Here is a 14099-nt window from a genome sequence, read left to right as displayed (position 1 = left end):
TCATTGCCCCTAAAAGTGGGGTTACGTCTTCATTATTGGCCATGATAAGCCTGGAGTATGTTGGGGAAAAAAAACAGTCCAATCCTAAGGGGGACCAAAGGGGTTCCCCAGGGGGACCCTTAGGGGTAAGGGCCAGGTATGGCAGGGGAATACCGTGACCATGGTTTCCCTCAGGCCATTCAGGACTGACAAAGTCAGCCTTTCATCCTTTCAGCACGGCTCTCACACCTTAGGAGGTGGATAACAGAAGGGATTGGTGAGGAAACTGAAACGAAAAGTATGAGTGGGAAAAGAGACCATGCAAAATTTGTCGAGTCCCAAGGTTGAGGAGTTCCCCATCACTGGGTCTCAGTCTCCGTCTCCTAAGCCCCCCACGACAACAAAGGGCAAAGGATGGGGGGGGGGGGGAGTGAAAAAGAATAAGTCCTTATCTAATCTATTAAGATTTTTTTTTTTAATCTCGCTATATTTTGTCCGTTATCATTTCTCAACTCTTATACAGATGTCGAGATTCCCTTGCCACTAGTCGTTTCCACGTTTGTTCATCAACACAAATCTCGAAACATTGCTATTTCATGTTTCCTGATCACGTGGAAGATCTCAGTAATCATCAACACAAGCGAGCATTACATATTTATACAAAAAAATAGGAGAATATATGGTGACAAATGGGAAGTTTTATCATTAAGTTCCGACGTCTTGCTTCCGATAATAAAAATGCCAGACTGAATTAATCTATCTTGACATTAAGGCAGGAAAGTGAAAACATACTCCTTTTTTATACTGCCTGTTGCAGAATGTATCGATCAAGTTACAAAGTTGTACTAGTTATTTTAGATCATGACGCTTCCTTAAAAGCCATTTTTTATTAGTGGATTAGAAAAAAAAAATGACATTGTTCATAACTTCTGAACCGACAAGTTTTATTTTCATATATCCTTCAACAGGAAATAGGCAGCAAGATGGCTAAATACTGTTAGGGCACACTTTCCTGGTCTTTTTTCTTTTTTCTTTTTTTAATTCACAGGATATTTAGTAAAAAAAAAAAAGTGTTTGCAAAAGTATTTCAAGCCAATCTGTCAGTACCAAAGTTATCCTGAGGAAACACCAAAGCATGTGCCTGCTTGTAAAGGGTCAACAAACACCGATATAATTTTGTAGTCTTTATTTTTCTTAAAATTAGATGATATACATACACACTTGTACTTGTTTGAAGAATTAAGTTTTGCTACTTTTCATACTATGGTAGCAAAATTTTCTCAATGAATGTTTAACAAACTTAAAAATATCTTGACAAGTCACGGTACACTTTACAAGAGACTGCAAAGTTTCCAAACATTTCTTGTGCACAACTTAAAAAATAATAAAAAATATATAATGATAATAAAAATAAACACATAATCCAGTGTTCCATGACATGCAAGCTTTGGTTATATTGGTTTTCAAATTGAAACAAAAGATGTGTATCACTAATACTACAAAATAAAAGTATCATTCAAACTATCAATCTCAACATGAAACATACCAGGAATCATTTACATTAACATTTCTTTTACCATTCACACTACACCAGTGCCTCATCTGGACCCTACAATTACTCCTGCAAAGATAACATAAAAAGACATTAGTAACAAAAAGCAGTTGGGTTACATATCTATATTGCATTAATTACCTAAAACAGAACGTTAGTTCCAACTCCACTTCTTCAGATAAATGGTTATAAAATAGGTAATTCTACACAAGTAATGTCTTTTGCTCACCTTCTCTCTCCCATTTTAACGACCTTCAATGTATGAGCTAAGCTCAATCTCGTCAGGTAGCTCGGTGATGTTTACATCGAATCTCTCCTGAACCTCATTCAAGATCTTTGCATCACTCTCTTCACTCACAAATGTAACAGCTAAGCCCTGTAAATTAACAGAAGACAAGAGAATGTTAAAGGAGAAGGCAAGAACTGTTTAAAAGAATCATGATACATATTTCATCTTAAATATATGATACATATCTTTACTCATTTCTTTTGTACATGTAGGAAATAAACACAGTATCAGGCTAGAAATAACCTATGTACATTTTCAAAAGCAAAGTAGATTGAACTCACCTTGGTTCCGAATCGACCAGCTCTTGCTACTCTGTGAAGGTATGTGTCACTGTCTTCTGGCATGTCATAGTTGAACACGATGTTCACTCGCTCAATATCCATTCCTCTACCAAACAGGTTTGTTGCCACCAGGATGCGCTTGAAGATAAGAAGAAAATGCATAAAAATCACATTAAACAACACTACACATTATAGATATTAGTCTTGATCCCAAAACTAGAAAACCATGCAAATCCTAAATACCTTCTGGAAATCCTTGAACTGCTGGTAACGACTCAGTCTTTCTTCTTGCTGCATGGCACGGTGGATAGCAATGGCTGGGAAGTTCTGCTCAACCAATAGCTGTGCCAAGGCCATGCATCTCTGGACTGACTTAACGAATATCACAACCTGAAAAATGGCTCCGAGATTAGTGGAAAACGCATTAAATTGGTTCCAAATATTTTCCAGGATGAAAGACCCCTTTTAACCATACTAACTTGATCCTATCTCTTGTAATTTCTACCAACAGGGGTGTATACCTGCTATTACAAACTCATTACTATAACCAACAAGTCAATATATCAATAAACAATAAACAATGTGAATTTTGTTTATACACAGAGGATTCTAGAGGTGCTTGATCACAAGTAGCTCATTAGGTCTGACTTTTTTCTATTATCATAAATATGATTACTGATATCCTATTATCACCACCATACTACTATCACCATTTTAAAAATATGTAATAAAGTAGCCTTTTTACAAAAATTAAAGAAAAAGGATTACTATTGGGTCCTTGGTTGTTATGCACTCAAGAGCCATTGGTGTACAATAAAATCACTTCTCACTAAAACACACAATGTAAGTGACCCTTTAGTTCCTTGATAATCAGTTAATAATCCTTTTATTCATAATTTGTCCCTTTAAAATGAACTTTATAGCATATCTATAAACTCTGAATAAACTACATGCACTAACTCTTCACTTTTGATATATGGAATTTAAGCAATTATATCAGAAGTAAATCAGTCCAGACACCCATACCTCTCTGCCTCTTTCGAGTGACTGCCTAAACTGTAAACAAAATTGCATTTGAGGATTTACCTGGTTGAACTCTAAAGCATCAAGTAATTCAAACAATTTTCGATTCTTCTCATTTTCCTTGATTTTAACGTAGTGCTGCTGCAGACCATGAAGAGTCAACTTGGCTTCATCATCAACATATACTTCCATGGGCTGTAAAAACAAGTTAACAAAATGATGCATACAAGGGAGAGGGGAGAAAGAGGGGCAAGGGGGGGGATTCCACAAAAAGAAAGTGTGAGAGAAGGAGGAATTGGAGGTTGTTAACCCCTTCCCGACGGGTCACGCCATGAGGCATCAAAACAAACCGCTCGATCTGTGGTGTGCGGCGGCACGCCAAAGCATTACGAGCTGGTGATTCGGTTTGATGTACCGCACTCGTGCGCTCAAAGTCGGCGCATTGCATTGATCTCCAGAGCATAGTTTGTTTTTTTCTTCAACCGTCATTAAGGGGTTAACAAAGGGGGGAGGGGAGGTCGTTACTAATAATACTGTTAATTTCAAAACATAAATGGGGGGGGGGGGATTCGAGAGGAGTGGTACACCCCCTCTTCCAATGTAGGTTCTCAGAACAAGATCTGTTAAATGCAAGTAATGGAGGAGGAGGGGGGAGGGGGGGCTACTTTATCACAACACACCTAATGGGTATATAAAAAATAAAGATGGAGCGGGAAAAATCTGGGAGTATAGGAAGGAAAGAGTAAGCCATTTCTGTAAAGCTGCAAAATTAAATAATTTAATCTAAAATAAACTTTAGGATCAACTTCTGAGACCTAACACTTGTTTCTAGATGTTAAATTCAGTCCTTGGCAAACAAATTGTTGATATACATCTAATTAAGAAAAACTATGGTAAGAGTAAAAAAAAAGCATGTATGCCTCTGACTAACTTGATTGTACTTCAAATTATGCAAAGACAATTCACAGCATACACCACACATCAGAGGCACATGTGCTTCTGGGTCAAACTACCTGCCATAATTTCAGAGGAATAAACCTAAAATTCATAAAGTAAACATGAATCTGATCCCCTCTTGCACTCACAAACCCTTCCCAGACCCCAAACCTTGGATGCCTGCCATGAGGAACGGACAAGGAGTGGCTCGGGCGTTAAAGCTGCAAGTCGCCAGCTACGGCCCTCCAGCAACACCTCTTCGGAACGCACACGAGGTGTCCTTCGCGGGTTCTTCATCAGCCTGCGTCACATTACCTCCTCTCCTCCACTCTCAAGCACTTTGTGTAGGAGCGCCGTCTTCCTCTATGTGGTTTCTTGAAGGCCAGCTTCTCTGATCCTCCACATGGGGTGACGTGATTTTTTTTCTTCCATGATGAAAATAGTAGGACGTTTGATGGATGGGTTTGTGTTTTGTGTTGGTGGGTAGGATGGTACAGGATATGAGGATAAAGGGTAGAGGTTGGCTTTAGGTTGTCAAGGATATGCACCACTTGCCACGGTGCGGGAATAAGGATGTCTTGTTGAATTTTTCCCCACCCATTTTCTTTTTCTTTTTTTTTAACAAACAATGGTGTGCGTCCCTTCTTCGCAGAATGTTAGCGCAGACATGGGAGGGGGAGCGAACCAAGAAAAGTGCATAAGGATTGGAGAGCAGACTGGGTGGGGAGGCAGGGAGAGCCCAGTCCATGAGAGGTATGTGGTGTGGAATTTGCACCTCTGGAAGGACAAGTGCAAGAAGGATGTAGGTCTGGGTATGGGAAACTGATGGCAGACAAGGTGGACACCAACAGGCTGGATGCCCAGGCCTTCAGGATGACTGCAGGATATAGGACTGTTGTCACATGAATGCTGGAGGTGATTGATCGTAACAGCAGTTACTGGGCAAAATGACAAATGGTAATGACAGAATCAGAAGGAGGAGGAGCTGGTGATAAAGTGGGGGGGCAGATGGCAATGGCAATGAAAGAGTGGATGGCAGATGGAATGATCTAAGGGGTGTGACTTTCGGCCAGGAACGATCTTTCTCTCTCTTTCCTGTCGTCTTCAGGGAACCGGCAGTGGCAGCAAGGCATGCTGGGTATGCTCCCAGGAAGATGTACCACCCATCCATGCGGGATGGTTGGCACCGAGACACGACACAAAGCTGGTCGTGTTGATATACCGTAGTAGAAACAAGACAAAGGTTGTAGTAATTACATCTTGCATGAACTTCTTGCAAACAGGGCGGATCTCCTTGCTCAAGGTGGCGCTGAACATCATCACTTGCTTTTCATGTGGAGTATTGCGGAAGATTTCTTGCACATCTCGTCGCATGTCTAAAAAACATTAAATCAATGATTAGGGACTAATCTACCTCTTATAATACACATCAAGATTTTCAAATGAAAATATTCTAAGACTGGGTGCACAAAGATATATCAAGCAATTAGTAGGCAAAACCCTAATATCAATTAGATTGTACTTATGAATCTGGAAATATGACAAATATTCAAAGCATTTTCACATACCAAGCTGTTCCAGCATCTTGTCACATTCATCCAATACAAAGTGTTTCAAGTGGCGGAGATTGAGCTTCTTGTTGCGTACCAGAGCAAGAACACGGCCAGGGGTGCCCACAACAACGTGGGGGCAGTTGTTCTTGAGGGTCTCTTCATCCTTCTGAACATTCAGGCCTCCGAAGAACACCCCCACTTTGGTGTTGGGCATGTACTTGCTGAATCTCTCATACTCCTTGGCTATCTGGTAAGCCAACTCTCGTGTATGACACATTACCAGCACTGACACCTGAAAAATTGGAGGTTTCTCAATCTATGGGAACTAAAATTCAAATCTATTATCCTTATATTTAAAAAAAGAGTAACAAGTACTCTAATGATGAATCTCTCTTGTGTAAGCATGTCTGTGCATCATCTTAGTATAACAAACCAACATATAAACAAAAAGGCAAGCTTTCTTACCTGACCATCAACAGGGTCAATCTGCTGAAGTGTTGCCAGCACAAACACTGCCGTCTTTCCCATACCCGACTTAGCCTGGCCCAAGATGTCCATGCCCAACACAGCTTGAGGGATACACTCATGCTGCACTGAAATTCAAAAGAAGTCAGTCAGAAAAAAGTCAAGAGGATATTACAGCATATTCATTATTATAGGTAGGCTCTCTAAACCAAAATTACTTTTTATTTCCTTTATATATGAATACAGCAATGGTGACCTTACCTTCAGAAGGATGCTCAAAGCCACAGTCTACAATGGACCTCAGGATTTCTGGCTTCAGCAGGAAATCCCTGAAGCCTGAGGAGTGGATAGACACATAGGTACCCTTGACATCCTTTTTGGCTGGGGCAGCCTCCGTCGTTTCTCCTACTCCTGCCTCCACCGCATCCTCATCCTCCTCGTAGTCGAGAAGTTCAGTCTCCTGGTCGGCCATTCTGGTGAGAAAGCAGACTATTTAGGGTCTTCATTCATATAATACTGGAACATTTTTTACTTTGTGAAATATGATCTAAATCAGAATATCAACTCAATTTTTATTGTCTGTAATATTGCACTACAGCAAAATTCTCTATTCAAATGGGAGTATTATACATGTCCTCTTAACCCCTTTACATTAAGCAGAAATCAAAATTTCCAATTTCCAACTGGTCCTCCATGCCTGTACAGTTGCAAGATCAGAAACCAATGGGTTGTAAATGAAGATTTATTCTAATGTTAATATGTGAACAATTTTGCCTCCCACTGAATTCCAGTAAATCTATGGAAGGTGTTTTGTTCTTTGCTCTGTATATTGAAGCTTGTAAAATTATCAAGATGGAAGGATAGTTTCTCACTAATTCTCTCTTTCAAGCCCTTTGCATGTTTAGTACAAGACTCAGCATTCAAAATAAGCTTTGTAGCAAGTTGCCTTTCTAGCGGCTGCCACAAAAGTCCTACAATTAATTAACAATAGAACTTACTCGGCAAACCTGGCAAGTACACAGTCAAAGACAAACAGATTCAGTTATACCTGGTCATTGAATTTGAGGTAATCAATTTACTGTTACACAAATTTAGTCAACTCCATATCTGCAGCACAACATATGAGCCTCCTTCCAATTTATCTGTGGCTTCTACTATTGTATCTGCACCACTTAGTCAAGTATCTACATGAGTATCATTTAATAGCTAACTAGATATTGATTCAAGTGATATTTTACCATGGCACCCAAAAAAAAAAGAACTGGCAACATTACCCATGGAAACTATGTACACAAACTGTGGTGATGTAAAAGCATACATAGAAGTAATGGGAATACCTGCCCTGAAATCACCTACCCAAATGGAGTACTATGAGCTACAATGCCCATTATTATTATTATTATTATTATTATTATTATTATTATTATTATTATTATAATGTGTGTGTGTGTGTGTGTGTGTGTGTGTGTGTGTGTGTGTGTGTGTGTGTGTGTGTGTGTGTGTGTGTGTGTGTGTGTGTGTGTGTGTGTAACTCATTATCATCATCTTCATGGTCATCTGCAAAGATCAAATCTGAAAATTCACTAAACACAGTATCAGGAAAGGAGGACCTAAAATTGGGCTGACAAATCCTTGGTATTGTAGCAGCACAACCACACAACCTCAAGTTCAATATACTTCCAGGTTAGGTCACACCAGGTCCTCACACTCACTGGACCGTGGGATCCCCTCTGGTCCACAGCCTTGTCCATGTTAGTTAGACAGCAGGCACTCTTCATTACATGCACACTTACACAGCACTAGTGTAAATAAGTGCAGAATCAGCATTTCCAATCCTCTAGCAAACAATGACAATGGCTCGACCATTTATCTCCACTTCACCTACAGCACCCAGCCACACCAATGGGAACTCAAGACCCCAACAACCATGGCATACCCATCTGCCACAGTATTTATGTAGCTTTTACATCAGTTTCCCATTCGCATCAGGCAACTTCAATTTTAACCCACGGCTGCCGGGGAAAATAAATAAAAAATGGGGGAAAATGCTGTGTTCATTTTCTTTATTTTTAGTGAAATGTCTCTGCTAGTGCTTAGCCAGAAAGGAGTCAATTAGTAGACCTTGTGACCTTACCTGATTTGAATTGGCGGGAAAAATGTATTTTTACTAGTGCTATGAATATTGGTGTTATTTTTATTATAAACATTATAATTACTATAATGCTAGAAATAGTAATAACAGCAAAATAAGATAGCATAAAAAAAAATTGTAAATCAAAGAGGAGGATAATCGGGCACGACTGGCAGTACTCGTAATTGGCTCATTGGTGACTTTGTACAAGTGTAGCCATCTATGTATAAAAACAACCAAACAAGTAACTCACAGTGGCCATAGCACGTACATACACGTCATGCCTATCGGCATTGGGTTAAAACATGTTTAACACATGACTTTCAATTATGAACCAATGCCTCAGCACAGGTCAAACCAAAGCAAACACAGCAAATAGAACACAGTTTACAGAGCAGCAATATCTGGCTAATCAGCGAGCCCACTCCCTGCGTTGTTATATATCGCTACCTGAGCTAAACTCATTGTTGTGCCTTCACTCACAGCATGTTTCGCCAGCTCTTTAGCTACAAAAACCTTTTGACCCCTGAAAACACATTTGACCCAGACACAGAAGCCGAGGTAACACAATCACTACAACAACTCTAATCCCTCTTACACACCCTCGTACCAAAACAAGGGTAACATGCAATCCCAATAATCCAAAAATTAAATTTCCCTCCCTTATATCTATTCCCTAGCCAGGGGGGGGGGGGGGCTATACCCCAACTTTATTAGCACTTTCATCTCAACTTACAGAATGTGACATTAAGAACTCTGGCTGTGTGAGGGTCTTGTTAACCTAGTCTCTAAACTGAAATGCACCAGATATTTGTCATTTCTTGATACATATGAGGCCACTGCAGCTGTACCTGTGTTGTTTATTACTCTATTTCTGATGCTCTACAAGGGCAGGGTCAATTTCCATCTATCTTTGTGCAGCGCTCTCAGTAAAGGCGAGGTTCCATTGGCTTTCTTTACGCGAGGGCCGGCGACCCATTTCCGTCCACCATGCCAGATGTAGTGTTTCAACTGCAGAAACAACCTCCATGCCAGCCCAAATATACCCAAGGATTGACTACGCGGTAGCACAGAACAAAGAGATTTTCCTTTATTTTGTCATAGTTTTGTGTATTTTGGCTTTTAAATTTGTGAAGAATACCAAAGTGATCATGGGTTAAGGCACGGAAAAAAAGAAAAGATCTGAGTGCCATAATTATGCTAGTGAAGGAACAGCCACTGGAGGACAGTCGCGGGTTTTATAAATTCCGAACATGGAGGTGTTTTTTTATTTGTGGCCAATTGCATCTTATGAAACCTCACATTGAGAAGGATAATCAGCTGAGAAAGGCAATTCCTACAGACATTCGATTGGCATTAACACTTCGATATCTAACAAGAGGTTAGGATTATATCATATTAGTTTCATCGATTGTGCATGATTTTGCTGGTGTCCTTGTTGTTGTTTATATGTCTAATTATTTGTAAATAAAATCAGATAAAGAATTAGTTATTTACATATTACAATAATATTGATATTTCTATGAGATAATAATACTTATAACTATACTTAACAGCAACTAGTACAATGTACAGTGAAACAAGTTTCAGAAATGCTAAATTTGCTTGTTCTTGGGATTAGAATAAGTCCCCTCTTTACAGTTAAATTTCTTAATTGATCATTTCCCTGTTTGTTCCAGGTATTGCTGCAGGAGAATGGCTCTGGATCATTAGAAAAATTATAGGCAGAAAGCTACATTGATTTTATTTCTAATTTTGTTGTAGTTATATTATTGAAATTTTGTAATTTCTGCACATTGGTATAATAGTTATTGTTGAATTTATAATTTAATGTTTATTGTAGGTCTTATAGTGTATTGATTATTGTCAAATGTCTAATATTTATTTTATTATAGTGCTAAGGTTGCCACTAATTTGTTTGTTTACTTTTATAATCAATTTTCCAATTACTGATACATAATAAGTAATACAGATAATATTAGATATGTTTATAATTATTCTAAAGAAATTACAGACAATAGTTGATATTTGCATCCTGGAGTAGCCCATTACTCTCGCGCTCCCCCCCCCCCCTCATCGCTATTTCTCTCGCGCCCCCCCCCCCCCCTCGTCGCTATTTCTCTCGCGCTCTACCGTAAAAAGCTGACACAGGCCGGGCCATATCTAGAAGGCCCAAGCGAAGCTAGAACTTCGCAAACCAAACCACCATCTCCCCCCCCCTCATCGCTATTTCTCTCGCGTTCTCCCCCCCCCCCTCGTCGCTATTTCTCTCGCGCTCCCCCCCCCCCTCGTCGCTATTTCTCTCGCGCTCCCCCCCCCCTCATCGCTATTTCTCTCGCGTTCTCCCCCCCCCTCGTCGCTATTTCTCTCGCGCCCCCCCCCCCTCATCGCTATTTCTCTCGCGTTCTCCCCCCCCCCCTCGTCGCTATTTCTCTCGCGCTCCCCCCCCCCTCATCGCTATTTCTCTCGCGTTCTCCCCCCCCCCTCGTCGCTATTTCTCTCGCGCTCCCCCCCCCCCTCGTCGCTATTTCTCTCGCGCTCCCCCCCCCCCTCAGCGCTATTTCTCTCGCGTTCTCCCCCCCCCCCCTCGTCGCTATTTCTCTCGCGCTCCCCCCCCCCCCTCAGCGCTATTTCTCTCGCGTTCTCCCCCCCCCCCTCGTCGCTATGTCTCGCGCTCTCCCCCTCACCGCTATTTCTCTCGCGCTCCCCCCCCCCTCATTGCTATTACTCTCGCTCTCCCCCTCCCCCCTCACCGCTATTTCTCTCGCGCTCCCCCCCCCCCTCATTGCTATTACTCTCGCTCTCCCCCTCCCCCCTCATCGCTATTTCTCTCGCGCTCCCCCCCCTCATTGCTATTACTCTCGCTCTCCCCCTCCCCCCTCACCGCTATTTCTCTCTCGCTCCCCCCCCCTCATTGCTATTTCTCTCGCGCTCTCCCCCCCTCATCGCCATTTCTCTCGCTTCCCCCCCCTCACCGCTATTTCTCTCGCTCTCCCCCCCCCCCTCATCGCCAATACTCTCGCGCCCCCCCCCCCCCCTCATCGCCAATACTCTCGCCCCCCCCCCTCATCGCCAATACTCTCGCCCCCCCCCCTCATCGCCAATACTCTCGCGCTCCCCCCCCCCCTCATCGCCATTACTCTCGCGCTCCCCCCCCCCCTCATCGCCAATACTCTCGCCCCCCCCCCCCCTCCTCGCTATTTCTCTCGCGCTCCCCCCCCCCTCCTTGCTATTTCTCTCGCGCTCTCCCCCCCCCTCATCGCTATTTCTCTCGCGCCCCCCCCCTCATTGCTATTACTCTCGCTCTCCCCCCCCCCTCCTCGCTATTTCTCTCGCGCTCTCCCCCCCCCCCTCCTCGCTATTCCTCTCTCGACCCCCCCCATCGCCATTTCTCTCGCTCGCTCCCCCCCCCCCTTTCCTTCGGTCCAAAAGTGCATTTATTCCCTAAATTTAAATTATTCTGTATCTCTCCACCATTGTCTCGACTCAATGAGGCTGAACAGCACAAACTAGGTTGATCACCATTCAGTACCGATGGGCAGTGTAACTATCGTTTCCAGGGCGTCAAAACATTCGTCTGCTACTTAAGCTTGTAATTGTGATTCTATGTTTGGGTTGAATTAAAATTGAAGTATATGACATGAATCAATAATACAGAAAACATTAGTTTGAACACCTCGGCACGCATTCTCTAGTAATCTTTCATTACTAAGCGCAAATGATGATAATGATCTTTGGGGTTTTCAATTTTTTTATTACAATTATCTGTACTTGTGAGAGTAGAAGTGGCAGGATTGACGTGCAAGGGGTTAAGCAATGAACAAATTATGAACACGTAGAATAAGCGAATCAGTCATATAGATAGTGAGATAAATAGATTCCTCGTGTATGGCCAGGCGGTATAGAAAAGTGACCGCGTGTAGCAACTTCCTTGTTCAGGTTCTGTAGGCCGGCTGTGAGACCCTATTTCCGGAATGAACACTTTATTTATATATCTTTGATGATCATTTTTTGTAGACATCTGGCAGTGGCGCTCAAACATGTCCGCTGTATCACTTTTGAAACTGTAATGTAAACACTAAGATTGAAAAGTTGGGTTTTTCCACACGATACACCGTTGCGTTTGGCATGTTTCCTCGCGATGAAAATGGCGTCAAAATCGATATTCTTCGTCTGTTTTCTCTCACCGTTTTCACCACGAAATAGACACGAACTGCACGTTTCTCCACCGAGTACAACACCGTAATACAAACTAGAAATAAGCCAACACAAAATGCAACTCGCAATTACCTGTTTAGTTAGTGAATTAACGGGAATAAGACTTGCTCCTCGGTCACTCGCGTCCTGAACCCACGCTGCTGGTGCGTCTAATGCGTGGCGGAGAAGCCGAACTGTCGCCGTGATTGGCTAACTCAACCTGATGCCACATTTATTTTATTTGAGAGCTTATTTTTCGCCATTCCCGTTCGACTACATGTTTATTTGGAGGGGATTTTGTTATTAGATGTGTTGAAATTTGCGTAATTCTAGTTTAGGATATGAGGATAGGAGTTTGTGGGGTTTCAATGTATTAATGCCAAGAACCGCTTTACACATATTTGTTTTCGTGTGTCTTTCGGTTTGTATCAAATGCTTCTGAAATAAACAAAAAATCTTCGCTGTTATTTCCTTTTCACAAACGTTATGTCATTCAAAAAATACTATTTTATTCACTACAAAAACTGATAGAAGTTTCACCTTGTCTTTTTGTTTTGTTTTGTTTTTATGAATATATATACTTCGTTGGACCACAAGGCAATTTTGTTTATCTATATATCATAAGTGACGTATTCAAGGCAAGATAATTAAACAATATATTTTTGTATTCAATTTGATTTAAACATATATCCTGTCGTCCTTCCTCTCTCTTTCATGATGTTGTCACGTGGGGGGGGGGGGGGGAGGTAAGGGAGGAGAGTGAGGTCTAATGTAAGGGTCGCCCCTGCATTATTTTTTCTTCTCTCCCTTTCTTTTTCATTTCTTCATCATCTTAATCGTTAACTCAGTTTTGCCCTTTTCGCCACAATACTTTACCATATAACTTATGATGATTAGCACATTTATTTGCTTTAATAATTAAGCATTATCTTGTCATTTTTGGTATCTATAATCTACCGACTCGGACGTCATACCCTACCAACCCCGTCATTCATTGCTAAGTCTTAGGGTACTAAGAAAAGCTATTGCTGGATTGCCGGCGTGTACGCAAGCAAGCATGTTGTTGTATGGCGAGTCGTCGTACATCTGGTTACGGCACGCCTGTCGAAAGGGGATTTTTATGATTGATTTGTTCCTGTATCTTATATACATTTTTTATACTTCTACCGGTTTAATTATATGTATATATACTTTATTTTTGTTAAGCCGAATTCCTAATAGGTAATGCCAATTGGGTAAAGTCTTCGTGAAACAAGTCAAAACAATGAAATTGTCGTACGATTGTTAGCGTGTCCTTAAACAATGCCATTAAGTTGTCGTAAGCTACCATTCACAATGTTAGTACATATGTAATTTTTATCTGTTGTTATATGTAAGTCATTTGTCTTTATGGGGTAAATTTTGAAAAGATTTGGTTTTCGTTCTTGAAGCTAAAGAGTTAAAACCATTATGAATTACATCGAAACCATAAAGTTGTCTTACATGTATGTATGTTATCGTATATGTTTGTATGATCTCTTCACTTGTGACTAATTTACATTTGTCCATTTGTTTACATTACAAAGTTTCGTATTTAACTAAAATGATTAGGTTGTATATATAATTATTGTACACATATACATTCAAACGTGATCATTAGAATTTAAAAATTGTTTTGACTGCTCGAAATGTGTGAGGATTATGTAAAAAAAAA

The 14099-nt window shown here is 41.1% G+C and overlaps 1 protein-coding gene across 1 annotated transcript; it reads right to left on the bottom strand.

The window, feature by feature from the left end:
• Window positions 1-1150: 1150 nt before the first annotated feature.
• Window positions 1151-12655, bottom strand: LOC125036852 (spliceosome RNA helicase DDX39B). The gene is made up of 10 exons (XM_047629736.1): window positions 12500-12655; window positions 6340-6551; window positions 6079-6206; window positions 5629-5905; window positions 5318-5436; window positions 3188-3319; window positions 2345-2491; window positions 2102-2239; window positions 1761-1907; window positions 1151-1600 (listed from the first exon to the last, which is right to left on the bottom strand). Exons 2-9 carry the CDS (start codon window positions 6548-6550, stop codon window positions 1776-1778), a joined length of 1284 nt encoding a protein of 427 aa, XP_047485692.1. The 5' UTR covers window position 6551; window positions 12500-12655; the 3' UTR covers window positions 1151-1600; window positions 1761-1775.
• Between the last annotated feature and the right edge of the window lie 1444 nt (window positions 12656-14099).

Source organism: Penaeus chinensis, chromosome 22 (assembly GCF_019202785.1).
Source record: "Penaeus chinensis breed Huanghai No. 1 chromosome 22, ASM1920278v2, whole genome shotgun sequence".
NCBI lineage: Eukaryota > Metazoa > Arthropoda > Malacostraca > Decapoda > Penaeidae > Penaeus > Penaeus chinensis.
This window is presented reverse-complemented; position numbering and strand designations above follow the sequence as displayed.

Bases quoted from the DNA above. Each gene is read 5' to 3' on its own strand.
- LOC125036852 (XM_047629736.1), bottom strand. From the start codon at position 6,550: ATGGCCGACCAGGAGACTGAACTTCTCGACTACGAGGAGGATGAGGAT. The intron at 3,320-5,317 runs GTAATTACTACA...TTGTTTTTACAG, and splicing joins GCAAGAAGTTCATGCAAGAT to CCCATGGAAGTATATGTTGA. The intron at 2,240-2,344 runs GTATTTAGGATT...CTTATCTTCAAG, and splicing joins AGTTCAAGGATTTCCAGAAG to CGCATCCTGGTGGCAACAAA.